We start from the raw sequence: 26,826 nt of genomic DNA, 5'->3' as shown, positions 1-26,826 counted from the left end.
GCAAAAATGGAGAAAAATGTTAAAAAGTTCAATATTTGGAATGAATGAATATTAAATACAACTTAAAGGCATGTTAAGTTTTTATTTAAAAAATAAGTTTGTACTGTGAGAAGAAAAAAGCAATAAACAAATACAAACACATACAGAACAACTTATCACATGGAAGCTGAAGGTTAAATCTGTATTCACATCTGCAATGATGCTTCATGGAGAACCAATTACAAAAGTTTAGAGTCCTGAAAAAACTTTATTGTGTCCTGTTATACTGGTTAAAGATACTTTCTGTATCTCAAAGCTGCAGTCAGGAAGGTGAGAGTCTGTTAACTTTGTTTTCTGAGGCACTACTGAAGAAGGCCGGGTCAGTGAAGGCAGCAGGCAGTCAGGTCGGAGAACATAGTGGCCATGGTGGTCTAAAAAAGACATTCTCAAGGGGCAAACTCGGGGGGGGGGGGGGGTCAACATGCAAATAGTAACCCCTGAGTGAAAAGTAACAGAGCAGATCAATTATCTCACATTACTCTCGCTGCCCATGACTGTGAATGTGCACGCCCACACACCACATGATGTTTTCATATCTAATGAAATTCAGTCTTAACAATAGAGGAGACAGGTGTACTTTAACAAAGACTGCATGATGTCATGAATCAGCATTAAAACAACCTTAATGTCTCATTTGACTCGTTTGACTCGTTTGACTTGATGTCAAATTTGTCAGACTTTACCCAAACAGCAAATATACAGTAAAATTTAAACCAGTAGAAACATGTTGGTTCTGTCCAGTGTGATGAAAACTTAAACATATTTGTCATTTTAAGAATCACTGTCCACACTCATCCAGCAGAAGCATAGCAGATAAAATTCAGCTCCTCCTTCTCAGGCAAGCCAGCCCACTGCTGCCTCCCAGTGGCCTCAATGGCACCACTAACACCACAGTCATAAACTTCATCAGGACCGTGTCCTGGCACCCACTTCTGGTGGCAGCTGAAAGTCGACTCGATCCAGAACCAACACTGAAAACTACAGGTGTAACGCAGGCCCAACCAAACATGGGATGATGTGGCATTCTTCACCTTTTCAATCACCAAGTCTTGAATGTCTTTGGTGGTAATGTGGATAAGGTCGATATGGTGCTCCCTGCTGTAACTCATGGCTTCAATCCACCTCATGTTTTCCTGGATAAGTACCAGGTTTTCTTTAGAAACACAACAACAATAAGGAAATCTTATTTTAACACTTTAAGCAAAGCAAGGCAAAATGATCACTAACACACGTAATATTATTAACATACCCTGATTGAAACTCTGGCTGTTGACAGTGGCTGTTGGAGTTGAGTCTGAAGATGTTGGGAGAAGTTGTGCTGCTGTCATAGTTGACATTTCTGTATTTTGATTGCTGAACCCAGTGCTTAATAGATGTGACACAAACTCTGCAGTATTTGATGTTGTAAGTTCAGCAGTTTTTGATGCTGGGCTGCTAATGCTCTCTTTTGTAATTTGTGAACTGGTGGCTGATGAACCTGATTTCTAATTAACTTTTTTTTCTGAAAAACAAGACACACTGAATTAGAGGAGGAAAAAAAAAAGCTCTGTTTTGATTTGTGAAATATTAAAAGAATGTTTTATTGAATTTGAACAAATTCTACAAGATAACTTTGCTAGTATAGAAAAACAGATTGTAAGTAAGGAACTCCAACTTACCACCATAACAAATAAAATTTAATTTTCCATTGCATTTAAGATTGTTGCACTTCCCCCCATCTGTAAATTTGGCAGCAACACAACTCTGATTCCCAGAGTAATTTGGTTGGTTGGGTTTCCAGAAGCAGAATCATTAGTTAATCCCATCCAACCATTTCCAGGGGTCCCTAAAAAGGCCTATCCATACATTTTGAGATGCAGACACATTACGGACTGCATTATTGTCCTCTACTGACTGTATGCTCACTAGATCAGATGATGAGCCCTTGCAGTGACTCTGAGCATCCCTCCAGGATTCTGACAAAGACCAATGCCACATCCCAACATCTCCAATCTCCAGTCCTATCCAGGCTCTGTCTGTTGTCAAAACTAAAGCAATTAAATTTTCCATGTCAGCAGAGTTGTTAACTTTTGCCAAATCAGTGTATTTCTCTCTGCAGTACCTCTTTGCTTCTTTGTAGGTCTGTAAGGAGGAAGTCTGAAGATCTGACAGAACACTGAAGAATTTGGTCACATGGATTTGAGTTAAAAAAAAGTTAATAAATAAATAAATAAATTTATGTTTATATTAAAGCTTCAGTATAGATTTAAATAAGTTATGTGTCGACATAAATGGCAGTTCGGGATCTATATTATAAACACATGTGAAATGAGGACAGGTTATGCAGTACTGAAAAAGCATGGATAAAACAAACCTGAGATAATCAAAGTCCTTTTCATCAAAACATTTCCGTTTATTTTCATGTTGACGGAAAAAGAAAAAAGATAAAAATCATTCAATTTTATGTCCTGGTATTACCAGTTGTTGCTCCTAACAGAAGGTTCTGGCTACTCTGAGCAGCAAAGTATTTGTGGTGAGAATGCCACCTGGCTTTTTATGAGACACTACCACAGGAACTACTTAAAAATAAAGTTGTTTGTCAAGTTTCTCTCTCTCTCATACATGTTGTGTTATAAGTGGCTTTCTGTTGTTTTAGATGAAATGCTATTACATCCATGCCTTACATTACATGTGGACAGCTTTATAAATTTACAGGTGAAGTGATGATGATAGTTGTGAACAGGCTGGAATAAAAATTACAGTCTTTAGTATCCATCAGTGACTGAGGCTGGACGAGAAAGACTATAAGCTTGTTGTGCTGTTTGAATATAATAAATGGTATTAAAGAATTAGTATTTAAAAATTTTATGCAAAACAATGATTTTCCAATATGCAAATATGCTAATAAACCACTGTTTTCTAAAGGAGTACATCTTTGTCTGTGCAAATTCTGCTAATTCTCTCTCTCTCTCTCTCTCTCAAATAAAGAGGCACTATTACAAAATCTTGCATATTTGGAGTAAGTTATTCTTAACCCTGGGGTAAACCACATTGTTAATGAGGCTGAAAAAAAAATAACCCTGTGTGAGACATGTTGGTTTGTGGAAAATTTCCCTTAGCAAAATCAGTAGTGTAAGAACCAGTTGGGCAATATATTTCTTCAGTCACATGCAAAAAAAAAAAAAAAAAAAAAAAAAAAAAAATCCAGCTCTTCATGTAGGTGTGGCTGCCCCACATTTTTTAAAAAAACAGATTAGATGATGTGTCACAACTACTCTAACCACAAGCCATACATCTTTTCTGTTAGAATTTGTTGTTTTTTCAATTTTGACCGCCCCCCCCATATATATATATATATATATATATATATATATATATATATAGATATATAGATAGATAGATAGATAGATAGATAGATAGATAGATAGATAGACAGATAGAGATATAGATATATATAAAATCAGATTTACAGTGTTATTCTTATCTAACTCATCAGTGACTCTGATTTGTTAACTATTATGCAATTTTTTTTTTTAACAGTAGCTCGTGATTGTAGCCTATGCTAATATTCGCAAAAATTAAGCTGCACCTCATAGGTGTCATATGACAATACTGTTATGGGTGGTCCCATGAGACATTCTGGCCTTCAGTGGATAGTGGCACTGAGCCATCATGGCCTGTAAACAACAACAGCGTCAAACTGAAGTAAACTCTATCTGATCGTCGACCTTGTTGTCTAGCGCTTGTCTAGATTAGAAAAGATACAACGAGGCGTTTTTCAACAATGCGTCGAAGGTGTGTCTGGTACGTAATTCTAACCTTCAAGCGACCATGAGCTAATTTGTCAACAGCAGTTTCCTCGAGCTTTCACCCTGAGCCTTGCATCGGGCTAATGTTAGCTTCGTTAGCTAAGTTAGTGGCAACAGAGTCAGATCTGCTAGCTGCTGGCAACGATTGCTCTACTTAAGTGTGTTTATTTAAGTGATTCGTTGACCATTGAGTAATGATAATATTAGATGACTAACGGGGTATGTTTACGTTTTTTTTTTTAAACCAAAGAAGTTATTTCAAATAAGATGTCGGGCGTGTGGTAAACAAAGCTAATGCTAGCTAAAAATGTCTGGCCACGGTCTGTACTGCCGTTACCGTTTTGCAGCCAGCCAGCCAGTGGTGAAAATAACCGAAGGCCATTTTAAAAATATTTTTAATTACTGGTAATGTGATGCATATATGTAAGCGCTTTTGAAAATTTGCATTTATGTTTGTGGTTGCCATCCATATTTTACTCGCTTTTGTATTTAACATAGTAATCCTAATGTATGGATAACTACGTATCATAGCAGAAACGCTAAATAGTGCTATTCCAAAAGAAAAGCATTAGTGCCGAACCCAGTTAACGCCATTAATGTCCATTTTACTAATAAAGTTTGAACAAAGAAACGGTGCCAAAAACGTCAACACCCTCAAAAACATACATACATATATTTTTTTTCTTTTTCTTGCCAGTTAGTCAAGTTTAAATTATTGCGAATATTTATGGATTCTGGTTTAACTAATTCAAATCATCTTGAGGTCCCCAACAGATTCGTCTGTAAGATAATTATTTTGGGGGGAACCTTTGCTATTAATCGGTTATATGTAGCCTGGCTAACCGTATTTTTTAGGAACATGTTGCACGGTTAGCCGTTGTGATCTGTAGACTGTATGGTAATAATTATCATTCCTGACACCTATAGTGCATTACCTTGACCAGGTTTAAACACAGACATTTGGCAGGTCAGCACCTAGACAGCTAAGCTTGAATTCTGGCATCGTATCAGCTGAACCTGCAACACACTTTGAGAGCAAATTTCTGCAAAGTCTGTCAGTGATTCTTGTATAACTAATAATGTCTTTTTGTGTCACCCTCAGATTGATATCCTTACGAAAGGACATCGTTCTCTTCAATAGGTAGCTAACACGCCATGTCCTCACAGCAACCTAACAGCTCAGCCTCCAACAGCCCCACCAACATCTTAGGTTCTCCTTTTTCAGTGATCAGTCCTTCGCTTAACTCCCCTGTGGTTTCACCCTCTCTTGGATTTGGACCCATCAGCAGCAGTCAGGTAATTAGCAGCTGTTAGTGTATGTGTTGACCTCATCTACCCGTCACTGGGGGATACAAGTGTTTACAGTGGAGAGGGGGCATTTTCTTTCACTGTTAACACCCCAAGGACATGTTAATGGAGGGTAATGGATAGATATTCCTTCTTGTTTGCAATCAACTTGTCAACAGTTTATAAAATATACATAAAAAGACAAAATATATCTTTGTTGTCTTTGTAGACAGTTAAAACACTGTAATGCCATTGGTTATTATTATTTTTTCGTCTCCAGATCTCTTCTTCAGCCCCCATATCAGGGATGCATTCAGTGAGCAGCTCAGAAGATATCAAGCCTCCATTTGGCCTGAGGCCTATGCCAGCTCACAGCCCAGGAATAATGCTGTCTCAGAAACGAATGTGCGTGATCTGTGGTGACCGCTCCTCTGGTAAGTCTAAAACCAGCATTAGTAGATTCATTAATAGATTATTTCCCTCACAAAATGAATCCTACTCATTGTTGCTAAAAAAAAACACACAGAATGTCTATCAGACTGTTGCTTTTTATTCAGTGTTGTGTTGGGATCACTTTTAATTTTGTTTATTTTTGTTATTTCCAGGCAAACATTACGGAGTGTACAGCTGCGAGGGTTGCAAAGGTTTCTTCAAGCGAACTGTACGCAAAGACCTGAGCTACACCTGCAGGGACAACAAAGAGTGCCTGGTTGACAAACGCCAGCGCAATCGCTGCCAGTACTGTCGCTACCAGAAGTGCCTGGCCATGGGTATGAAGAGAGAAGGTATGCAAAAAGAAATGTAAAACAAAAATATTAGATTCATATTGAGACCCTGACTGGCTTTTAAAGGGAAATCAACGCATATGATATTTTTTTGGTCAGACTGGATTTTGGATTAGATAAACAAAAGGACAGAGACAGGGAATTGGAGCTGGTCTATTTAACTAACCCTCTCTCTACTCTTTCTTTCACTTTCTCCAATTCTACCCTTTCTCCATCTTTCAATAGTGATCAAACATGTAAAGGGGATAAACGAAGATGGAAAAGATGAGGGATGGATGAGTACGTCACTGTAATATTAAAGATACTGTCATGTTAATTAGACAATGAGCCTGTTGTGCTAGAAATGCAGAGTTGATGACATTCATGTGTGAATTTGTGCTCTGGACTGAAGGAGAGTGGGGTTTGCTGTGCTATACAGCTTTGTGATGATGGACTTCTTGGTCAGCCAGCTGTAGCTCTTTGCTGTGTTTGTGTAAATGTACAGAAAATCTGGTTGATTGGACCGATGTTGAAACATTAAAGACTATAACTGCTCACGTTTTAATGGAGGCCATAAGGTCAGCTTGAAGCAGACAGCATGTATTTTGAGTCTTAAGAGTAGATCCAGGCTGCTATGAATTAGGTTCAGGGTTGAGGCACACAGGAGTCTGAATGCTCATTGTCATCACCAGCTAATCACCTAGCAGTGTCACTTTCTGATGGCTGCGGATTTGTTAGTGTCTGAGCTCCCAGTGATGTTAGCTCCATAGTTGTCCCACTAGGTGTTTTGTGATGATAGCATATGAGGGTGCCTTTACAGTTGGGATGGGGGAAAATCCTTTGATCCTCAGCACATTCAGGAGTCTTTTTAAAACTTGAGGGTTTTCTGGAAAACTTTACACCATACAAAAAAGCCACTTATCTGGAAGGTTCTAAAGAAGCACGATTTTGCATCTACATAGCTAGGGCAGCGGATGAGCTCCTCCATCCATCCACACAATAGCCTCCACGTTAAATAACCCACATAAACCATCCACATATACAGTTTTTATCAACCTAAAAATACAGTGGGAAGTATTCTTGGCCCTAAATTGATTAATTATAAAATGTGATGAGTTCTTAGGATTCATAAATAACTCTTAAGAATTTTGCTTTTCCTTCAAACAGAAAAACTGGAATATTTCCAGCTAAAAATCTGTGTAGAATCTGAAGCGAATTTCATCAGAATTTATCAGTATGAGTTCTTATAGCTTAATAACACTTATGTAGCTTCCCAGATAGACGTCATATAAAAAGTAGACTGAAAAAATGTACACTTGCTTGTAGAATATGCCTCATAGGATTCGTTGTTGTATTTGCATACAGGTTAATTCTTGACATCTTCGCCTGAAGTCAGGGGCAAAAGATCAGGACATTCATGTCCTGGCATGCCATCTATCTGTCTGTAATTTATCAGCACATTAACACTGAAACACAGTCAATTCCAAAGGATTCACTTTTCTTTCTCTTTCTACTTAAAGACAAATCTTTAGAGATTGTTAAGCCAACAAGATTTTGTCATATGACATTAGAGAATTTTAAATTTAATGTTCTCTGTACCAGCAACTCTGTAGAGATAATGGAATTTTTTATCTAGTAGTCCTTTTAAACTCACCAATTTACAATTTGTTCCTGTTGTGCTTTATAATTGGCAGCTGTGCAGGAGGAGCGTCAGAGGAACCGAGAGCGTGAAGGAGAACTGGAGTTCAGTGGCGGAGCGAATGATGAGATGCCTGTGGAGAAGATCTTAGAGGCAGAGATGGCTGTTGAGCAGAAAACTGAGCTTCACTCCGATGGAGGCTCTGCAGGAAACTCTGTGAGTGATCACAACATTTAGTAGATTTAGATGAGCAACCGTGTCAGCCAGGTGTTCTGGTTGTTTTTAAGACAGTGTCATTAAAAATCTGCTTTCAATTACAAACTTGCAAAGTTATAGATTTTGCATTTATAGCTGATCAGTTAATAGAAAGTCATAATGATGTCTTGTTTGATTTCAGCCCCATGATACAGTTTCCAACATCTGCCAGACTGCAGACAAACAACTGTTTGCTTTGGTGGAGTGGGCAAAGAGAATCCCTCATTTCTCTGAACTGCCCCTTGATGATCAGGTCATCCTTCTGCGTGCAGGTATAAAAAAAAAAAAGTACCTTCAAAACAAAAGAGAATCTACACATGACTTTGGGAGCTTAAAAATAAAACACTGCATCTTATTGATGGAAGGCTTGTATCATTTCTGTCAGAGGACTAAATGTCGCAGTATTAAAAAGACTTCTAGCAACAAGGCCAAGGCCACTTTCAGTGCAATGCTGTTTCTTATTGTAACATTGTTAATGAATGAAAATGTTTAGAATTATAATACAAGAACAACATGGAACAGCTCTAAAAATGCCAGAAATTGATATGTTGTAAATTAAATTAAACAGTTTTTTACTTTTCACTGTACCTGAATTCATGTTCCCAATATTGTGTTGCACTGACACATTGGATGCAATGAAGCAAATGCAACCGTAGGATTATAACCAGGCGTCTGAAGCCTGTGTGAATGAAATTCCTGGTCTGTTTTGATATTAATATATTAATATCTTTTCCTATTGAAATCTATTTCATTCTGCCATATGCTAGCGTGTAACTGTATTTAATTTGTCAGGGTGGAATGAGCTGCTGATTGCTTCGTTCTCCCATCGCTCCATTCCCTTGAAGGATGGAGTTCTTCTGGCATCTGAGCTGCAGCGTGACAGTGCACACAGCGCAGGAGTTGGAGCCATTTTTGATCGGTAAATCCATAAAGATTCCAAAAAAAGTCTTCAGTTCACACAAGTGGAAATTACAACTTAACTTACTGACTTAAGTTTTTGCATGTAATGTCTAATGTAACTGTTTATGGCAGGGAGAGCGTGCAGAGTGTAGAAGTTGGCGCCATATTTGACAGGTATGTTTACATACTAATGCTAATGGTTGCTTATAAGGTATTAACATTTGCATGCACTTTTCTTTGTATTTTACACTAAAAAAATACTGTCATAATTTAGGGTTCTGACAGAGCTTGTCAATAAAATGAGAGATATGCAGATGGACAAAACAGAGCTGGGCTGCCTCCGTGCTATCGTTCTGTTCAACCCAGGTACCTAACAATGCAAGAAAATACCTTTTTTTTTTCCTTTTCACACAGTAGTATGTATTGTTTATTGACTATATTATCTGTATTTTTCCTGCCAGATGCTAAAGGGCTGTCCAACACAGGTGAGGTGGAACTCCTCAGAGAAAAAGTCTATGCATCATTGGAAGCTTACTGCAAACAGAAGTATCCAGAGCAGCAGGGAAGGTAAAGATCCTAAGTTATGTCTGGTTTGAAATGGTGTGTGATGCACGATTTATTATTGCTCTTTTCCAGCTAAACATTTTCCCCATTATTCACTGCAGGTTTGCCAAGCTCCTCCTTCGACTGCCAGCACTGCGATCCATTGGCTTGAAGTGCTTGGAGCATCTCTTCTTCTTCAAGCTGATCGGTGACACGCCTATTGACACTTTCCTCATGGAAATGCTTGAAGCTCCCCATCAGTTGTCTTAGATAGGAATTGTGTACTGAGATAGCTGGAGTCTGGGAAGCGGGCGTGGGACTGGAGTGGCACTTTAAGTTCTTTTAAGATTCGTCAGTTTGTCTCACTGCTGTCTGCGTTACACTTTGGTGCAACGCAGATTTGCTCTTTAGACCAAACCCAAGGCTTGGCATGATGTACAAGCTGGTGCTATATGTCGTCATAACTTCATGAGTAACCATAGTAAAACATGAGTATTTTTAAAAATGTAAACATTTACATATTTCTCTCACAGATGCTATAATTTGGGTACTCATTTTTATATGAACTTTTTAGACACCTAAACATGAAGTTTCAGTTGTTTCTCCATCTAAGCTCATCCCTAAAGCATTTTTAAGATTAAAAAAAAAAAAAAAACACGAGAGAAGACAAGCTGAATTATGAGCATGCATTAAGGATGCAATCTTTTTCATAAATTTTAATTCAAAACAGATCTGAAAGTCCATTATTGTACCAAACAGTCGCTGGAAACTGTGTCCAACAGCATCCTCCAGTTGACTTGATAGAATGCAAACCCTGGGATAGAGGACAGGTTGAAACTGTCCAACCCAGCTCGTCTGTGTTGATTGAGGATCAGCTTTGTGTGTCTCGTATATGGTTAGTATATCTCCATCTTTTCTATTAAAAAGAAAAAAAAATCACTTTTGTGGTTGATGATTAGACTGTACTGAACACATTCTATGGACTATTTCTCAAACATAACTTTAAACAAACACCTGGCCTCTTAAGTTGTCAAGCGTTTGTCTTTTGGTGCTATTTCCGAGATAATTTGACATTATTGGTGCAGTTGCACCTAACCACAAACCTAAGAATATATGCAAAATTAAGAATTTCTTTGTTTAAAATGTAGCAATATGAAATGTAAACTGCATACGCCTGTCAAGTTATTCAGGGGTTTAAAAAGTAAGTCATGTCCAGTGCAAAGGGAATAATCCATTTTGTAATTTATATGATTTTAAGGTACTGTGCAAAATTAATTGTTCAGGGAAAATGTACATTGGAAAATATTAATTCTGATCAGGAAATGCAAATTATAAAATTCATAATATGTGCCCTTGTTTTTAGTTTTCACTTGTAAAAAGCAGAATGTGTCTTGGGTTGCACTGGATTTGCTGAGACTGTTTCAGCTTTTTTTTTTTTTTTGTGCTCTTTTGATGCTCGGTTGTATTTCCTACTTTTCCCTCTTGTTTTGTAGGTAGCTGTCTTGTTCATCGTAATATTTCTGCAGTTTATTAAAAAGCAAATTATAATCACATTTAGATCCATAACACCTGTGGACATACAGATTTTTTTTTAAACAAGACCAAATGAGGTCTGTATGATGGCCACGTGTTAACACCAGATGAGCTGTGTTGGTGAGCTTGTCATCGATCTCTATGCTCTTGAAAGTTAAGTGACTTGAAGCATGGGTTGTGTGGACTAAAAAAGAATAAAAAATGAAGACGCTTAAGTTTTACTTGCCTTTCCTTGCTTCTAAGTGTCACTTAAAACAATATTTCCCCTCAAGGTGGAAAGGTCACTCTTGAACAAACCGGCAAAAGTAAAACATGATTAAAATACAGTCACAAAGTGTTTGAATTAGCCTTTTTATTGTATCCGGTTACATAGTGTTTGCTTGGGCATAGATGCAATGAAGCCTTGATTGTATATCACTTGAGATTTGAGTCTAAGTGATGATTATGGCACAGGCAGCAATGTGTAATCAGCTAATGTAAAATTAAAAGAAAATGAAATTAGCGGCTACTAGAGGATTCCACTGGAGTAGCTGTTAAATGTGATCACTGCACATTTCACTGCATTTGTAATCTTTACAGTGTGAAGTAGAAAGGCTTAACAAAGTGCACATAAACCCATCAGCTCTGTGAACCAAGGACAAACTCTCGTTATATCAAGCAGAAGTGTCACTTATTTCTTAAACCATGCATGGCTTAGTTTTTCTTAAATTATATTTAGAATAACACTGCTTTTTGTCTATAATATACTTTTCCACAAAAAAAAGACACTGGCTTGTACATTATTGTACAGCATTCCCCTGTATTGCTTAAAACACATTGAATAATCAGTACAGTCTGTTTTACCTTCAATTCTAAATAGGATGCTACACATATTAGGTCTAAGGTGCTGAATCATTTCCAGTAAATTCTTAGAAAATGATGTGATTGATGATGCGTTTCATTGTTTTTTTTAATAGCCATGTGTCCATCACAGTGAAACTTTGCAAGTTGATAGAATTAACTTGCAAATTGCAAGTAATCTTAATGTGTTTGAAAAGTGAAGGCCTTTCCAATTTAATCAATGTTCTCAAAGATAGTTGGGGAAAAAAGACCCAACTAAACAGAAAGTTACCCACAATATAGATGTATGTTTAAAAGCTACAATACATTTGATGTCATGTGCATCTACACCACCAGAACTTGTGTGAAGTTTGAATTTAGTTACAGAAGGAGTTACACTTTATGTTCTGTAAATGGCAAAATGAGACTTCCAGTGATGCCAGCTGAACAAATTAATTTGGCCAATATTTTAAACGGTTATACTAGAGCCATGCTTGCCCTTTTTTTTTGCCATAAGGCTAAATGATAAAGCTCATGTGCATAACCGATCCCTAAGTTCTCATAAATACTTAAAAGGTGTCCAAAACATAACATGGGGAAAAAAAAAAAAAATTGCCATTACATTTAAAAACACTGAAGTTAAATCACAGCTCATGAGTGAAATAATCATCCTCTCACCTCCTCAGACAGCACACATGTAACAACAATTTGTGATTCCATGTCCCTGAAAACATCTTAATAAATAACTGTCTGCAAGGCACTGTGAAATGTGCAGCAGAAAAATGAGGATGGGTCAGATTCTCCAACTGTCTGCATTTGATTATGCTAAAGATATTAAAGTGATGAAAAGTGTGAAAAAAGTGGCATCACCAGCCAAACACTAGTTACTGAACATTCTGTCTCGCTATAAACTTAAAGAAAAATCTATAGTTAAATTCCTTCCTAGCCAGTAAACGAATGCACATCTGCTTTGAATCTGAGAGCATTGATAAGTTATGTAAAACTGTGCTACTGTTTAATTGCTGGTTTATGGTACAGTATATTTTCAGATTCAGATGTCAGAGTGGTTCATCAATATCATGGATCACATTCCATTGATACCCAACGTTTACATCCAGTGCAATTGTTCCTTATTTGAGCACCTTCTTGAGCAAAGTGAAACAGAAAACTACCACAGTAGTATATAACAGAATTACCCTCTGCACAAAACCATCTATTCAATAGATGAAAAAGTCTTTCAGCTCAGTTTGCCACAAAAGCTGCTGATGCTGAGTCCCCCAAAAAAACTGTCATTAGAGGGTTCAGTTTGCACTGTGCGTCCAACCCTCCGGATCATAAAAGGCCACAAAGATTGAAGCACGTGCACTACCAACCGTTTTGAATCAATCAGCCTTACACACATCCAAATATTTACAAACTATGGTGGGTATTTGTATGCAAAATCACGTGGGTTGTGTGAAGCCTTGCAAATGCAGATCATCTTTGCTCATCCAGCAAAAGCCAAGCTTAGCAGGTTGAATGCAGTGCTCTTTTTCTTGCCCACCAGTTTATAGTTAAAATCATCTTCAGCCTTCTTATCCTCCACTCTTCAGGTCACCTGTGTCAAGCTTATAGTATGTAAACCAAGCATAAAAAGATGAGATCAACTCATCACAGGTGTGGGAGTTTAGTGTCAAGCCATCCAGTTTGGGTAGGTGAGGGGAAGGCAGTGAAAGGGCCTGCAGATGTCCAACAGGATCTGGGTCTTAATGTCCAACAGGATCCGGGTCCAGCTCACACTTGCATCTCTGATCCATTGGACAAACCTAGAGCATTTGCCTCCTCTGTTGTCAAACCATTCTTCAGTGTCCGCCTCACTGTGCAGTCAAGAAAGAAAGTGAAGGTGAAGAGGAAAAATTGTGATTAATTTAGATTATTTTTCACATGTAGCTGACAGTATTCTGCTGTGCATGTTTAGAACAGCACAGATAATGAAGGCTCACATGATTTCCGGTTGGCCCGCGATCGTCTCCTCTCTCTCGGTTGCGTGCGCTGGCTGGGCCCCTGAGTGGCTGACCTCACAATCCTCTCCATGATCTCATCAGCTGTGTCATCTGTGCAGTTCACTGGGTCATCATTTGCAGAGCACCAAGGGGCAACGCGTCCTAAAAAACCCCCAAACAATCGAGATTAATAAAAAAACAACAGGTATATCATGTAGTACGACAGATTAGACACAAGGCTTCTTTACAGCTGGGCAAGTCACATCTAGAGCTAACGTGAGTTGGTCACCACACCAACAATCATAGCTATAACTATTATAAATAATTAATTCAACTGAAGATTTGAGTCCCAACACAACTCTGACAAATGTTATTAGTGGGATAAATTTGGAGCAATTTGAAGAGTGATAAGATTGTAGCCAGTCAAAATACAGTCAGGTTCATGTTCTCTCCCCCTGTGGTGCTGAAAGAGGGACAGCTCCAAAGCTGTTCTGTATATATATATATATATATATATATATATATATATATATATATATATATATATATATATATAAACATTAAATTGTCCACTGAAGTCACACATCCTGGTTGTAGGATATCATTTTTTGCATGTTAAATTAACCTGATTTCAATCTAGAAATTGTTTGTTCAAGTAAAAGTCAGATTACCTGCAACAGACAGACAACAGCTAAGTGGATAAAATCAAACTAATGTTGACTCATGCATGAATAAAATGTTTCCACATAAGACAGGAGTCATAACAGAGTGCTAGATTGTCCTTTATCCTCTTGCCCGGGGACAGCTGGAGTGCGTAGCATGTGCTTGGCCACACGTTTACAGAATGTCTTTGCTCTGCAGTGTGGATGCTATGCTGATGTTATTTTTAACTGATCTTGGTGTGGGAAGCCTTTTAGTCACAAGCAAAAGTGTTCAAATTAAATAGTTCATTTGTGGAAGGAGCATTGTGACATAAAAGTCACTGGAAAAGTTGATGGCAAAAGTTGAACAAGAATTTAGTGTTCCATCTTATAGCAGCTGCTGCTGCATGTTTCTGGTGTATCAGTAAAAGTAAACTGGCCATAAAGTGCTCATTGACCAGTTATGGCCACTGGAGAATTTAGTATCAAGGATATCAAACAATATTAATATGAGAAGCACAGAAGGCCATGTTTCTGGGACGGACCTCTGGTAATGCTGGCTCTGGTGCGAGTACGAAGGCCCGGTACCGTTGACGTTCCAGTCTCTCCTCCCTGTGAGTTACTTTTTAGTACGGCCTTCATGTTCTCATGCTCTGCTGCATCTTCAGCGTTCTGGATACCCTGAGGCTGGCTCTCCTGTGCGTCTGATGAGGCGCTGCCAAATTTACCACTCTGTAAGAGAGTTACAGTAACAGGATTACAGTGCATGAGATTGTATTAGTTGTAGGATCGGGAGAAACTCAGCTTCATGCTCTGCAACTTTGAAGCTTTAAATATTAATCTTGTCAAATAAGTTAAACTTTACCAGATGGACAGCACTTCAGGACTGAAGTAAGAGCAGTTAGTCATTTAAAAAACTCAGCATCTCCCTTTCCTTGCACCATGTCAGCAGCTTCAACAGTTCTGAGGACCATTGATTTCTACAGGAAGTATCTATAACTCTTATGAGACTGACTCTGTAATCCAGCAAACCACATGCAGCCACCCATTTCTGTTGTTGTCATCATTTACAACCTTCTTCATTCATATGTGGTCACACAAACTTGCTTACCAAATGATTCATCCTTTGTTAAATCTCATGTATACAATGGGTATTGTTGGAAATAACAGTCATGTGGTTAAATGTTAGTGTCAACACTGAGTTCACACATGCATGCATTTGCATATAATGGGACCCATACCTCACTATCATCGTCATCCTCACTCTACAATAACAAAAACAAAAAGGTGTAAAAGTATGAGGGATTATTAAGAAACTTTTCACTTTTTATCTTTAAAAATTACAACAAAAAACATTTTAGAAAAAGTGAGTTTTCAGTATATATTTTATTGCTCTAAGCTGGTTTGTTGTACACATTTCATTTGTGTTCATTCTGCAAAATGATATTGTTTCCCACAATTAAACCATATTTGTTAAGAAATATTCAAAAAATTTCCTAAAGCAGTTAAACTCTAGCAATGAGAGTGAAAAATGATGATCACCTGAGGAAAAAAAACAAAGCAATTCATTATCACCATTGCAAGAAAAACTAAATAAATGACAACTTTTAGAATAAAATTAAGGATTTAAAGATTTAATTTGCTGTACTGGCGACCTGTCCAGGGTGTACCTGCCTCTCGCCCGCTAGTTGCTGCTTCCCCTTGACCCTGAATTGGACTAAGAGGTAAATAAAATTAATTAACTGGCTATGACCTTTAATCTATTTTCGACCATCAAAATCTAATTTCCAATTAAAATGAAACCTAACCTCAAAGAGCTCTCTCTGACTCTGGTCCAGCTCGTGTCTTAGTGGGATTTTATTTATTATTTTTTTTTTCAGAAAAAGAGAGATTTATTTATGCAATATATTGGATATTTGATTTTTTCTTAGATTCACAATTTAATATTTATATATTCTTACGCCACCACAGCATACACTGCAGATGTACTGAATATAAGTGCAGCATCTGTGGAACAGAGGAGCATATTTGACTGAATATCCCTGTAGGAGTGAGGCTAAGGTGTGGCCCTTGTTATTTCTCCTTCAGGGACATCCAAAGGTTTGAATTTTCACACAGTGATTGAATTAGGGTCCTTTTGAAGAGAGAGGGGTCCCTGCCAGAGCCCATTGTGGAGTCTCAGCTCTGAGCAACCAACTCTCTGGGGTTCAAAGGATTTTAATCAGGCAGTGAGGTGTTTGCTCTGGCCTTTCTCGGCCTGCTGCAGCTACAGAATGGGATACACTCAAAACAACTCACTGATTGTTATTACAGTAACTTATACATGTGAATACAGAAGAACTATGCTGATGTCATTAGAAATGCAAGCCGTATCTGTCAGAAATTTGGCGATTTAACCAGATTAAGAATCTAACCCGTGGCAAGGGATTGTTAATATCATTGCAGAGAATTGAGAATGTACAAACTAAACAAAGGCAGTGATTAGGAAAAGAAGAAAGTGTATATGTTGAAGACAACTTACATCTGTTATCATTTTTCCTCTGGTCTTATTCCTCTCCCTATGGTTGGCCCTCTTCTGTTTCTGTTGTAGCACGCGCTCTCTTGTTGTGCGATACTCCAGGGCAAATTCGCTCAAGATCTTGCTAAAGCGATGTATGTTGACCTCACGTATTCCATATATCGGATGGCCCAGGAACAACAGAAAAGCATGAAACCTGCAGATATGTAGAGGAACAACACATTTCTGTACAGATATTCATTTGACAGCAACAAAAGTTCCAAATTTTGTTCGTCATAAACACAAAAAATTAAGGTAACTTCTGCTAAATATCCTCTGAAACTAATTAACTTCAGATACATGTTAACATTTTCCAAAAATGACAACTACCTGTTAATAATTCTTCTGTGTACAATTTTGAGAATTATAATCCTCTCTGCGCAGTCTTTGAGGAAGTCGGACATTTTTTGTTTCAGTGCTGGTTTCATCTCATGCTTTGCAATGACTTTGAGGTGATCCCATGATGCTTTGCATCTTCGCTCCATCTGGGCCAGATTGTCTTGAAGCTGGTCAAAGTCCACCTGAGAAAAATAATTGATATTAGAATTAAATGCTGCATAAAAAAAGAAAAAGAAATGGAGATGCTGAATGGGCTTACAACCTTGGTCAGACGGGTAATAGCTCCTATCTCAGAGTAGAGATCAGTGCTGTCTGGATACTTCTCCACCACGATGGAGCAGGTGTGGTGCAGCAGAGACTGCTTATGAACCGTGTCTTTCACCTCTGGGACTTTCTCCAAGTAACTCAGCTCAAAGCCTTTTGCCTAGAGATCCGGAGGAAACACAGAACACACTGAGAACATGGAAGGAAACAGCTCAGTGAAATTACAGATCAAATCTGCTTGAGCACCAAATTGCAGTGAATTTCCTTTCTGGCACAGATAGAAAAAAGGGGGCTCAATGGAGTGGGCTGAACAGATATGTAGATTCATTAGACTGCGATTATCAGAAACCACAATCAACTTCAGGCCCAACCGATTAATCTTTTCACTACAGCTAAAAAAGCCAGAACGCATCATGAAAGACATAATCCTAACAGGATCTGCCTTGTTCTTCTGCCAGGTTTAAATGGCTTACTGAAAAATAAAAATGGAGCCATTATTTACGGGAACTACTTTTACTTGATGTTGTTGACCTATGTTTCCTTTTTGGATGTTTGGCTGTAATATCCCAGAGGTTCACTCATACGTAAAGTCACACACAGATGCACACACACAAAGAAACGGAAAGCCCCATGACAAAGAGAGACACGAGTTCAACCAAACAAGCATCCACACTAACATGAATTTTAGAAATTACACAACTTCCCTCTACTTCTCTAAAAACAGAATCAGACTCAAGAGAAACTGTGACAGCTCTCTCTATTACTAAAACACAGTCCATTATTGTCCTTCCTAAACAAATACATTGTCAAGAGGGTTGCAGAAAGAGAAATGTTGGGGCAAATGTAGGAAGACATGGAGGGAGAGAAAGTGAACTCAAGAGGAACCTTTAAGCCCTTCATGTGTTGTGGTTTACTCACATTCGAGCCATTGAGGAAGTTACCAATCGCCAGCAGTGTGGTCAAGACGTATCTAAGTGTCTTGTTTTTCTCCAGTTGGTCCATTCCTTCCTTCAGGTCCTGTAGCGGCTCTGCCACTTCCTGAAACAGCAAGAGAAAGCACATTTTTTCTCTTATTATATTTCTGAAAATATGTCTTTTGAGTATTTTTTTTTTTGAGTCCTAATGCCAAGTTAGCCAGCTGCTGATTTATATTTCAATAGAGACATGAGAGAGCTTTTAATCTTCCTATCTGGGTTAGTAAGTAAGTAACGATTATTTAAATAGCGCTTTTCACAGATATTATTACAAAGTACTTTACAATAAAACAACCAAAAAGATAGTGTTACAGTAGCTCATACAGAATGAGATGAAGGTGCGGATAAGCATTGGCATAACACAGTAGGAGAAACCAAAGTAAGTATACTTCTGAAAATGTTGAGGAAACAAAAATGAGGCAGCACTTATGTAACTGCTCGATGGGTGATGTGCCTGCCTGGGATTAGAAGCAACAGGAATGTGTCTGACCTTCTCAATAAGCTCATAGTCCATCTTGAACGCCCACAGCTGCAGGCGAGCGGACAGCTCTGTGATGGAGGAGAGGGTGAGCAGGAACTGCTCAGCGCTGCCCAGAGGAATGTCTGGGTTCACCAGCTGAGCCTCTTGGATCCTCTGCTTCTCCTCCTCTGTGGGGATCATTGTGAGGATTTTCTAGGAGAAGAAGACATCAGAGGAGGTGATGGGAAAAAAAAGGCTTTAAGGCTCATTCATCAATCATATTGAAAAGTTTCTGTGTGTCTGTGCAAAATCTTGGTATGAATATTTCAAGTAATTCATACAGGAGTTAATGGAAACCAATTGATTGTGATATTTTGAACTGCTGCAGTTGTTTCCGCTTTATACAAATTTTTGTGATACCTGAACTTTCAACCTCACTTGTGTTGCTGAAAACACTTAACAAAAAGAAGTCAGGGAGAAGCTTTAAAAACTACAGGTTATGTAATACAGGAATGCAGCATTGAGTGCTACCTGCTGATGTAAGATCCTTCAGATGTCTATCCTGTGGTTTTTTAAAATAAGCTTGAAATAATCTTATATCAACACTAAAGTCAATTACATGAAAACAGCTCAAAGGTCAGCCACACTGCCAGAAAAACACATGATATATCAACATTATGGGCAGACTCCCTATCACCACCTCACATGCTTGACTTGCATATATCATTCAGAACAGCCGTGTTTATTTTAGACTCAGTAAGTTTGAATGAGTTTTTTTTGACAGATAAGCAATAGATATTACTGCAGTACCAATTTAAACACAGCTTCAGACTAAACTTTATTAAAAAGCTCACCTCAATGCCTTCTTTGTTTAGTGCATACTCATCAAAGTTCAGAATTGCTGTCTTGATTGTGCGGGGAGGAGGTAAGACAGTTAATCCAATGTTTATAGCGTTGCTGCGCTTTGAATCCAGGACAATGATTTCTTGTCGTTTCCCATCAACAGCTGCTTTCTAAGAAATACAAAATAACATTAGCATGTGGGATTTTGGAGGTGCTGGAGCCAGATTTTTTTCATGGTTGAAAGACAATACACTTGCTGATCTTGACTGAAATGGAATTTTGTTATATATATATATATATATATATATATATATGCTTCAATGTATTTTTTTATTTCTGCCTCATTTCTTCAAATTTCTTTAAGGCAGCAACTGATGACAGTAGTTTCACCAGAATCAATTGACAAATAATATAACATCAAATCTATGACAGAATTGAAGCAAAACCTACAAAATCATGTCCTAAGATGGATGGATGAATGTTAATACTTATATATAGAACAAATACTGATACTGGCCGTCATGCACTGACAACCAGTCCAGAAGGTGTTAGCAGGAATAATATTGCAAAGATCACAAGTACAGTATTGAAATCAGTTACACAAAACATGAGAACTGTATACAAGGAAAGCATGTCATCAAATGTTAATCCAATAAAAGAACAACGGAGACCCTCTTAAAAAAAGAAAAAAGGAAAAAAATGGCTACAAAGTCTGTAAAACACAAATATGTATCATCAGCAGAAACATAATGAAACTCTGGTAACTGTTTTGAGTTTTGAGTTCTTTATGTGGGGCCTGATTTTTCAACATAGTAAATCTAACCTGTTAGTTTACATCTTTTATTTTCAGTTTGTTCAATGTTAGCTAATACTTTCCTGTTTCTAATATTGGTAATGCAACTATTGAGGCTTGATCCAGTTTTGAATAAACTGACATTTGTGATACTTTATAAAGGTGTTTTCAGTTCTCTTGTATTCTGAAAATAAAGAAATTCCCAAAACAGCATCATGCTAGAAAGACACCAACTGCAGCATACATTTCACTAGAATTTAAGAAAATTAAGTCTTTATTATTTAAGATTTCCAAAGGGAAGACCCCCCTCCCCAAGAGATGTGCCCCCACTACGCCCCTGGCTGTAGTTACCTTTGTTACAGGCAGCTCCTTGGATTTGGACTCAAACAGCTGTTCCAGTTTGGATGTGTCCAATTTAATTGGCTCCAGTTTGGACCACAGGGACTCCTTACAGAATTTATGATTCTTACACTGCCAGTCCACAGGGCGCACCTCGTTCCAAAAGAGACGGATGGTCTTCTTCTTCTTCTGAAATAGGGGTGCCTCCCCTCGACTCAGCTGAGGGGAGGGCGGTGGAATAGGAGCCATGAATGGAGGAGGTGGCGGCATCATTTTGCCAAAAATGGGAGGTGGTGGGGGACAGCCAAACAGGGGTGGAGGTGGTGGGAGGGCAGTGCTGCATGGTGGAGGGGGAAGTGGTGGTATCAGGTCACCTGACCCCATCATACTATCCATATCCATAATGTCCATGTCATCCTCTTCTTTAAGGTCTGTAAAATCCATTTCCTTGATTCGCAGCTCCCTGGGTGTGGCCATCAGCTGATCCCAGATATGGTCGGACTCTTTCTTAGGAGGTAAAGCAGATGAAGCAGCAGTTGATGATTTGTCAGTTTGCTGCTGCTCTTTAGAGACCTCCACCTCAGGTGGAGATGTCAGTCCCTTGACTAAATCTCCAAACTTCTCAGCCACAGCTCGTACACTTCCCTGGTTGTCTAGATGTCCCACCTCCATTTTTTTCACATTTTCTTCTCTGGCCTGTCTGTTTGCCTCCAGTGTGGAGAACCTACTGGCCAAACTGGCCACAGAGTCACTCATCTCTGCCTCCTTCTCACATTTACATATTTCCTTCTCTGCTTCTCCTACATTCCCAGCATCCTCTGTGTCTGTCTTCTGAGCATAAAGCATGTCCAGCATGAAGCGCTTGCTATTTAGAATTTTCTTGCACTGATCATTCATATCTGCCTCTTTACTGCAGTGAGTCCACTGGCCTGTTAATCCAGAAAAAAATTCACATTCAGAAAAGAACAGTTGATCCTCAAGCAAATGAATAAAACCAGTTTCAACTGTACCTGCTTCAATGTCGTTGGCAAATTTCTCCTCCCGCTCCTCCCTCTCTAGAGTGCTACTTGTAGAGGAGATGCTGGATGCAGAGCAGTTATCTTTTTCATTCACTTCCTCATTCTGTCTCTCCTTCTCACTTAAGAGTACACTATCTTCTACATCCCTCTCTGCCTGCTGCACCTTCTCAGATTCCTCCTCTAACTCTGTGTCCACTTCCACTTCTACATCTGGCTCTCCCACCTCTGCTCCATCAGCTACCTCTGCCTCCTTAGCCCCTACCTCATCTATACTCTGCTCCTGCTCTTCAAACGTCTCCTGTTCCAGCTTCTCTTCCTTCTCCTTGCCCGACTGTTCATCTGACACCAGCTCTGCTCCCACATTCCCATCAGACTGCATCTCAGCACCATCTGATGGTGTCTCTGATTCGGTTTGCTGTTTGCCTGCTTCAGAGGGAGGTGCTGGGGAGGGTTCTGATGCTGGTAGCTCTGGTGCTGGGCTTTTAGTCTTTGTCTGTGCAGGAAGGTTTGGAGCTGAAATTTTTTCTGTTCCTGGAAGAAGAAAATCCAAAATGAAATCATTTGAAATACTTAAACATTCTGCTTCATTCATAAACTCATCAAACTTGCCATTTTTCGTATACGGTAAATTCACACATCATTTAAAGGACTTCTATTGTCTCTACTCAAAGGCACACACATCATTTCCTACAATATCACTTTACCTTTTAATACAAACATTATTTAAATTTTTTATGAGTAATTCCTAATAAACATTTTCAGTAGTGGGACAAGTGCACTGACAGCTGGGATCATTTCTTACAGCTCTTTAGCAGTCAAGATAAACATTTTACCCAACATCTGGTGAGGAGTGGTGATGGTGTCGTCCTGTGAGATAATGGATGAAGGTGTGGCACAGCGGGACGCTGAGCGGCTGGATGGGGTTGGACTCAAACACAGTGTGATCTCCGTCCGGCCTCTAGTTGACACTCTGGGACGCTCCCGCTCAAACTCCTCTGCAGCAAGCCGTTCCACTGCCTTGTACCTGCAATCACCAAACAGGGCTTTCAGATGCCTGAACACAATGTGGTTAAAATGTAATCTACACAAATTCTGGTGAGAATTTAGCCAGATATGAACACTGGAGCTAGAACAGATAGAGGCATTTTTAAACACTCTTTTAATTTTTAACAGAAAATTATTTGAAAAGCCTGATTCTATCAGTGAATATTGGCCATTAATGTCTCATTCCAGGATAATTATGGAAAATGGAGCTTTAATCTCATAACTCAGAAACTCAAATGATGCCTCCATTTTTGTTAACGTTGTCAAAGTTTACTGCAGAGGTCTGACACATAAAATATTAATTTTGAATGAGTAGGTATTTTTAAACTTGAGCCTGGTATTGTCCATATCAGCTTAAAGCTCGATGCAACTCATTTTAGATTTCCTATCTGCATCTGCTTGTGAGTTGTGACAGGAATCCCTGAAACCACATTAGCTCACCTTTCTTCTCTGGCTTGTCTTGCCTCTTCTCTCTTGTCCACATAATCTCGACTAAGACAGAAAGACAGAAACAAAGAGAGGAGAGAGTAAGAATAAGAATATTTAGGACTAGTATTTATTTGATACATAAAAAAAGATTTTCTTTTAAATATGTGATTTGCCTAAGACAGCAGAGCACGCTAAAAGGCTATAACATGAAATGTGAGCAGAGCATATGCTGCTGCAGAGTCCTCCTGCCATGATTCAGTGAGTGTAATGATCCTCATAAAGAAAGCCCAGCTTGTCTCAGAATCAGGGGAGATTTATAAAAAAATCTTTGCTGAGTCAAGACTGGAGCCACCTGTACAGCTGCCAGTGGTGCAGAGTAAAGACAGTGCGTATATTCTCTATAATAGAAGTCATGCGGTGTGTTGTTCTTATTGGTAAGAGGAGACTAACTTGAAGCGGTTCCTCTCTTCTTTTTCAATTCTCTGCAGACGCTCTTCTCTTTCCAGACGCCTCCTCTCTCTCTCTGCAGCAAGAGACTCCTGATGCTGCCTGTATGATGACGTTAGCAACCCCCCTAAAGCAGGTCTTTGTGTTGAAGATTAAAAGCAAATTATAGGGTTAGACTGTGTCACATTTAATATTATAAAGTGTTGTGCAGTATCTGGTGAGAAGTTAAAGTGCCAACCTGTCAGGTTTTGAGTCTGGTGTGGAGGGTGCTGAAGTAGTTAGGCGATGGATGGGTGATGTAGGAGTCTGGTGCCTGCTGGGGTATGGAGTGCCATTAGAAGGGATTCTGTTAGAGAAGAAGAGGAAGAGGCAACTAAATTTTTTGCTCTCTCTCTCTCTTAATTAACTATTTAAACAGAAAAAGAGCAAAATGGATAAATATTGCTTTAAGAATCAGCCACATGAAGCAAACATCATACTGAGTTTAGACTGAGATATGACTACAATGAATAAGAAAGAGTATTCTAGAAACGTCTTCCTGAGCATTTAAACAGTTTTCCTGAGAGGAAATCCCTGCTATCACTCTTGCTCCTTTTCCCCTGAGAGTCCATGTGTAACAACACATCATAACTTTTTTTTTCCCCAGAAAAGTTGCACAACCACTTAAACTGGGCTTTACATGAGTAAAACCTTTACACAGACAGCATAGTGTGCTTTAAGTCAAATAATCTAAAACCCAACATGCATTCTGTCCATGCACACTCCTGTTACACTTGGCCTGTGAATCCTGGTCTTACCTTTCTGCCCAGCAGGGCTTTCTAGCTGAGTAAGATGTAGGAGATGTATCAGTCAGACTGAAGATGAGAGCAAGGAAAAAAGTCAAGTCAGACCCCCAGAGGTGAAATGATCGATTATTAGTAACAGTCACATTAGTGAGAGCAGACGGAGGAGTGCTGCAAGACAAGACAACAGGACAGAACAGACAGGGGGAAGACAACATCTCTGTCTGTCTTAATGTTTGACTATAGAAGAATGACTGTGAATCCTGATCATTTCAACTGTTTTGAAATGTATGCAATCATTTGTGTAGTCTAAGTACAGACTGAATGGCGAACTGTTTCAAGTTAGGCACGTGTTGGACAAATACTTGTTTGTTTTGCTGCAAAGCTCAAAATCTAATAATCTTTGAGAAACATTATTTGAGAGGCTGAGACTGTAACTCATACAAATGCTGTAAAAACTGACTGACATGTGATGGGTTTACTGTATTTCCAAGCCCGAATTAAAGACAAATATTTGTGAAGTTATGCTTTTCAAGAAGTAATGATGGTTCTCGTGGCATGTCTCCAGAGATGATCAATACAACCTGATGGGAAGCAATTTAAAAATTGCCTTCCATGGGGTAAAACTAAAAAAAAGAAAAAAAAAAAAAGTAAGGAAAATTGGAGAAAATTAGACATTTTAGCATTCTTGTTTATTCTTTTATGTTTGCTGAAGGCACAGTGATAGAGACATAGACTCCAGCGATGGAAGATGGTATGTTCCTACATTGAAAGGCATAATGAGCTGGATATAATGTAAGTAAATGAATGAACCTCAGCTCTAAAAGACACGACTCAGTTTCAAAATACAGAAAAAGGGTAATGAAAAGGGGATTGTGTTTGGGGTAGACTGGAACTCAGGTTGTGCAGGGCCTGGTACGCTACTTTAATAGGAAAGACACAGTCAGGTGGCTGGGAGGAACACACCAAGGACTAAAGGTCCTCTTTTTAGGTGCGATGGACACAGGAGAAGGTGTCCTGGTCTTGACGCTGAGATAGTCTCTCTGCCCTGCAGGGTCACTGGCTTTAGGTAGGATGTTGGCCATACACTTTAAGTTCAAACACAAGTTAGGAGTGCCTGCTACAGCTGGAGCCACACTAGGATGACAAAATACAAGAGAGTAGGAGTCCAAAGAGAGAGAGGATCATAATCACACTTCTGAATGGAGCAGAATCCAGGGAAGATACTGTAAGAGGAATACGGGGTACCACGCTTGGGAAGCCAGCTGGCCTAAAATACCTGTGAGCGCCCTGTCTAGAGGACTCAGTGACTGGATGACTTTCATCATCTGCCCCGTCCTCCTCATCCTCCTCATCCTCCTCGTCTTCTTCCTCTTCCTCTTCTCTGTAGCGAGAGGAGGGGTTGAAAGGAGGGAAAGGGAGGATGCAGGCAGGCGGGAGTGAATGAAATTGAACAGACAACATGACACCACAGAGAAGACAATTGGTCCAAGAGAGACAGCACACAGAAATGAGACAGAAACATGCTTGTTAAAATAAAGCTTCATGTGTGTTAATGCAGAAAAGAGACAAAACACTTAAAGGATGTACAGGTTAGTAAACAATACTAGCTTTATGATGTTGATAAACATTAGAAATGAAGTCACACATGCAACAGTTACAGCTACTGTACATCCAACTAAAACTTCTATGAAATAGCATAAACATTATGAGATTGCTATGATTTTAAAAAGACGATTCAGTTCAGTAACCGCTGTTAGAGCTGAAGGAGATATCACTGAACTGATGGTGTGGGCTCGTCATCCATAAGTCTGTGGCCAGTTTGCTATTTGGATCGCTCTTGGTTGTCTGGATTTCATTAACAATATGGAAAATTGTGATCTTCAAAGGCAGCTTGAATTTCCTGTTCTGGACTGGAACTGCTAACCTGGTATCGAATGACCTGCTGGATTGAATTTAAGCAAACCTAAAGACCTGAGTGCTACCAAGGATATCAGTAAGCGTACTGCTTATATATAGCTTATTACTTATGATTAGAGACTTTTAGGGACATTTCTGTGGCACTTTAATGACAATGCATTTTATGTCAAAGCTTTGTTTTCTGCTGTGGTCTATATAAAATGTGGAACAAAAGGTTTGTATTATCTCTATGAAAGGAATACAAGTCGTACCCTTTTTAAGTCTGTGCAGTCAGAAAGGTTTGCTCAATGTGGCAGACTGAAGGGAGCTTAGCATGAGACAGACAGCACATATCATGTGTTTACAGATGCTTCCTGTTGCCAACAGCAGCAGGAGAATGTTTTTGACACATGGGAAATGAATCAAGATGTCACTTTGCAGATGCAG

The 26,826-nt window shown here is 38.9% G+C and overlaps 3 protein-coding genes across 10 annotated transcripts in view; 1 reads left to right on the top strand and 2 right to left on the bottom strand.

Annotated features, from left to right (window-relative positions):
- Nucleotides 1–830: 830 nt before the first annotated feature.
- LOC121641422 lies at nucleotides 831–2,016 on the bottom strand. Its single transcript, XM_041987532.1, has 3 exons — nucleotides 1,934–2,016; nucleotides 1,289–1,392; nucleotides 831–1,192 (listed from the first exon to the last, which is right to left on the bottom strand). Exons 1-3 carry the CDS (start codon nucleotides 2,014–2,016, stop codon nucleotides 831–833), a joined length of 549 nt encoding a protein of 182 aa, XP_041843466.1.
- Nucleotides 2,017–3,651: 1,635 nt separating this feature from the next.
- On the top strand, nucleotides 3,652–10,969 carry rxrbb (retinoid x receptor, beta b). Of its 4 annotated transcripts, none has more exons than XM_041987292.1 (12): nucleotides 3,652–3,822; nucleotides 4,930–5,123; nucleotides 5,395–5,548; nucleotides 5,720–5,899; nucleotides 6,125–6,178; nucleotides 7,573–7,733; nucleotides 7,915–8,044; nucleotides 8,565–8,691; nucleotides 8,805–8,846; nucleotides 8,947–9,038; nucleotides 9,134–9,239; nucleotides 9,338–10,969. In XM_041987292.1, exons 2-12 carry the CDS (start codon nucleotides 4,983–4,985, stop codon nucleotides 9,483–9,485), a joined length of 1,335 nt encoding a protein of 444 aa, XP_041843226.1. In that variant the 5' UTR covers nucleotides 3,652–3,822; nucleotides 4,930–4,982; the 3' UTR covers nucleotides 9,486–10,969. The 4 variants fall into 4 exon arrangements, with proteins under 4 accessions (XP_041843226.1, XP_041843229.1, XP_041843227.1 ...); XM_041987293.1 differs by having other exon boundaries at nucleotides 3,657–3,813; XM_041987294.1 differs by lacking the exon at nucleotides 3,652–3,822 and adding an exon at nucleotides 3,896–4,046.
- Nucleotides 10,970–11,085: 116 nt separating this feature from the next.
- fhod3b (formin homology 2 domain containing 3b) overlaps nucleotides 11,086–26,826 on the bottom strand; it is an 89,547-nt gene continuing 73,806 nt past the window's right edge. For 2 of the 5 annotated variants that reach the window (XM_041987286.1, XM_041987287.1), the window contains exons 11-28: nucleotides 25,760–25,864; nucleotides 25,447–25,617; nucleotides 24,496–24,552; nucleotides 23,937–24,044; nucleotides 23,702–23,836; nucleotides 23,264–23,314; nucleotides 22,612–22,802; nucleotides 21,770–22,309; nucleotides 20,772–21,688; nucleotides 19,639–19,797; nucleotides 18,815–18,997; nucleotides 18,269–18,388; nucleotides 17,349–17,510; nucleotides 17,078–17,268; nucleotides 16,712–16,904; nucleotides 14,736–14,922; nucleotides 13,550–13,711; nucleotides 11,086–13,423 (exon numbers count right to left, since the gene is read on the bottom strand). In XM_041987286.1, the coding sequence (XP_041843220.1) occupies nucleotides 13,341–13,423; nucleotides 13,550–13,711; nucleotides 14,736–14,922; nucleotides 16,712–16,904; nucleotides 17,078–17,268; nucleotides 17,349–17,510; nucleotides 18,269–18,388; nucleotides 18,815–18,997; nucleotides 19,639–19,797; nucleotides 20,772–21,688; nucleotides 21,770–22,309; nucleotides 22,612–22,802; nucleotides 23,264–23,314; nucleotides 23,702–23,836; nucleotides 23,937–24,044; nucleotides 24,496–24,552; nucleotides 25,447–25,617; nucleotides 25,760–25,864 (3,715 nt within the window). In that variant the 3' untranslated portion in view covers nucleotides 11,086–13,340. The remainder of the gene's footprint in view (nucleotides 13,424–13,549; nucleotides 13,712–14,735; nucleotides 14,923–16,711; nucleotides 16,905–17,077; nucleotides 17,269–17,348; nucleotides 17,511–18,268; nucleotides 18,389–18,814; nucleotides 18,998–19,638; nucleotides 19,798–20,771; nucleotides 21,689–21,769; nucleotides 22,310–22,611; nucleotides 22,803–23,263; nucleotides 23,315–23,701; nucleotides 23,837–23,936; nucleotides 24,045–24,495; nucleotides 24,553–25,446; nucleotides 25,618–25,759; nucleotides 25,865–26,826) is intronic. The other 3 variants (XM_041987288.1, XM_041987289.1, XM_041987290.1) reach the window with 3 other exon arrangements.

This window comes from Melanotaenia boesemani, chromosome 6 (genome assembly GCF_017639745.1).
Source record: "Melanotaenia boesemani isolate fMelBoe1 chromosome 6, fMelBoe1.pri, whole genome shotgun sequence".
Classification (NCBI taxonomy): domain Eukaryota; kingdom Metazoa; phylum Chordata; class Actinopteri; order Atheriniformes; family Melanotaeniidae; genus Melanotaenia; species Melanotaenia boesemani.
Note: the sequence above shows the minus strand (reverse complement) of the source record. Positions and strands in the feature narration are given on the sequence as shown.

What these genes read in the sequence shown, in the direction of transcription:
- LOC121641422 (XM_041987532.1), bottom strand. Translation starts at nt 2,016, where the DNA reads ATGTGGCATTGGTCTTTGTCAGAATCCTGGAGGGATGCTCAGAGTCAC. An exon ending in TCTGATCTAGTGAGCATACA is followed by an intron (nt 1,393 to 1,933) that starts GTCAGTAGAGGA and finishes CACTGGGTTCAG; the next exon opens with CAATCAAAATACAGAAATGT. An exon ending in CAGCCAGAGTTTCAATCAGG is followed by an intron (nt 1,193 to 1,288) that starts GTATGTTAATAA and finishes GTGTTTCTAAAG; the next exon opens with AAAACCTGGTACTTATCCAG.
- rxrbb (XM_041987292.1), top strand. Translation starts at nt 4,983, where the DNA reads ATGTCCTCACAGCAACCTAACAGCTCAGCCTCCAACAGCCCCACCAAC. An exon ending in GAGGCTCTGCAGGAAACTCT is followed by an intron (nt 7,734 to 7,914) that starts GTGAGTGATCAC and finishes GTTTGATTTCAG; the next exon opens with CCCCATGATACAGTTTCCAA. An exon ending in GTTGGAGCCATTTTTGATCG is followed by an intron (nt 8,692 to 8,804) that starts GTAAATCCATAA and finishes TGTTTATGGCAG; the next exon opens with GGAGAGCGTGCAGAGTGTAG.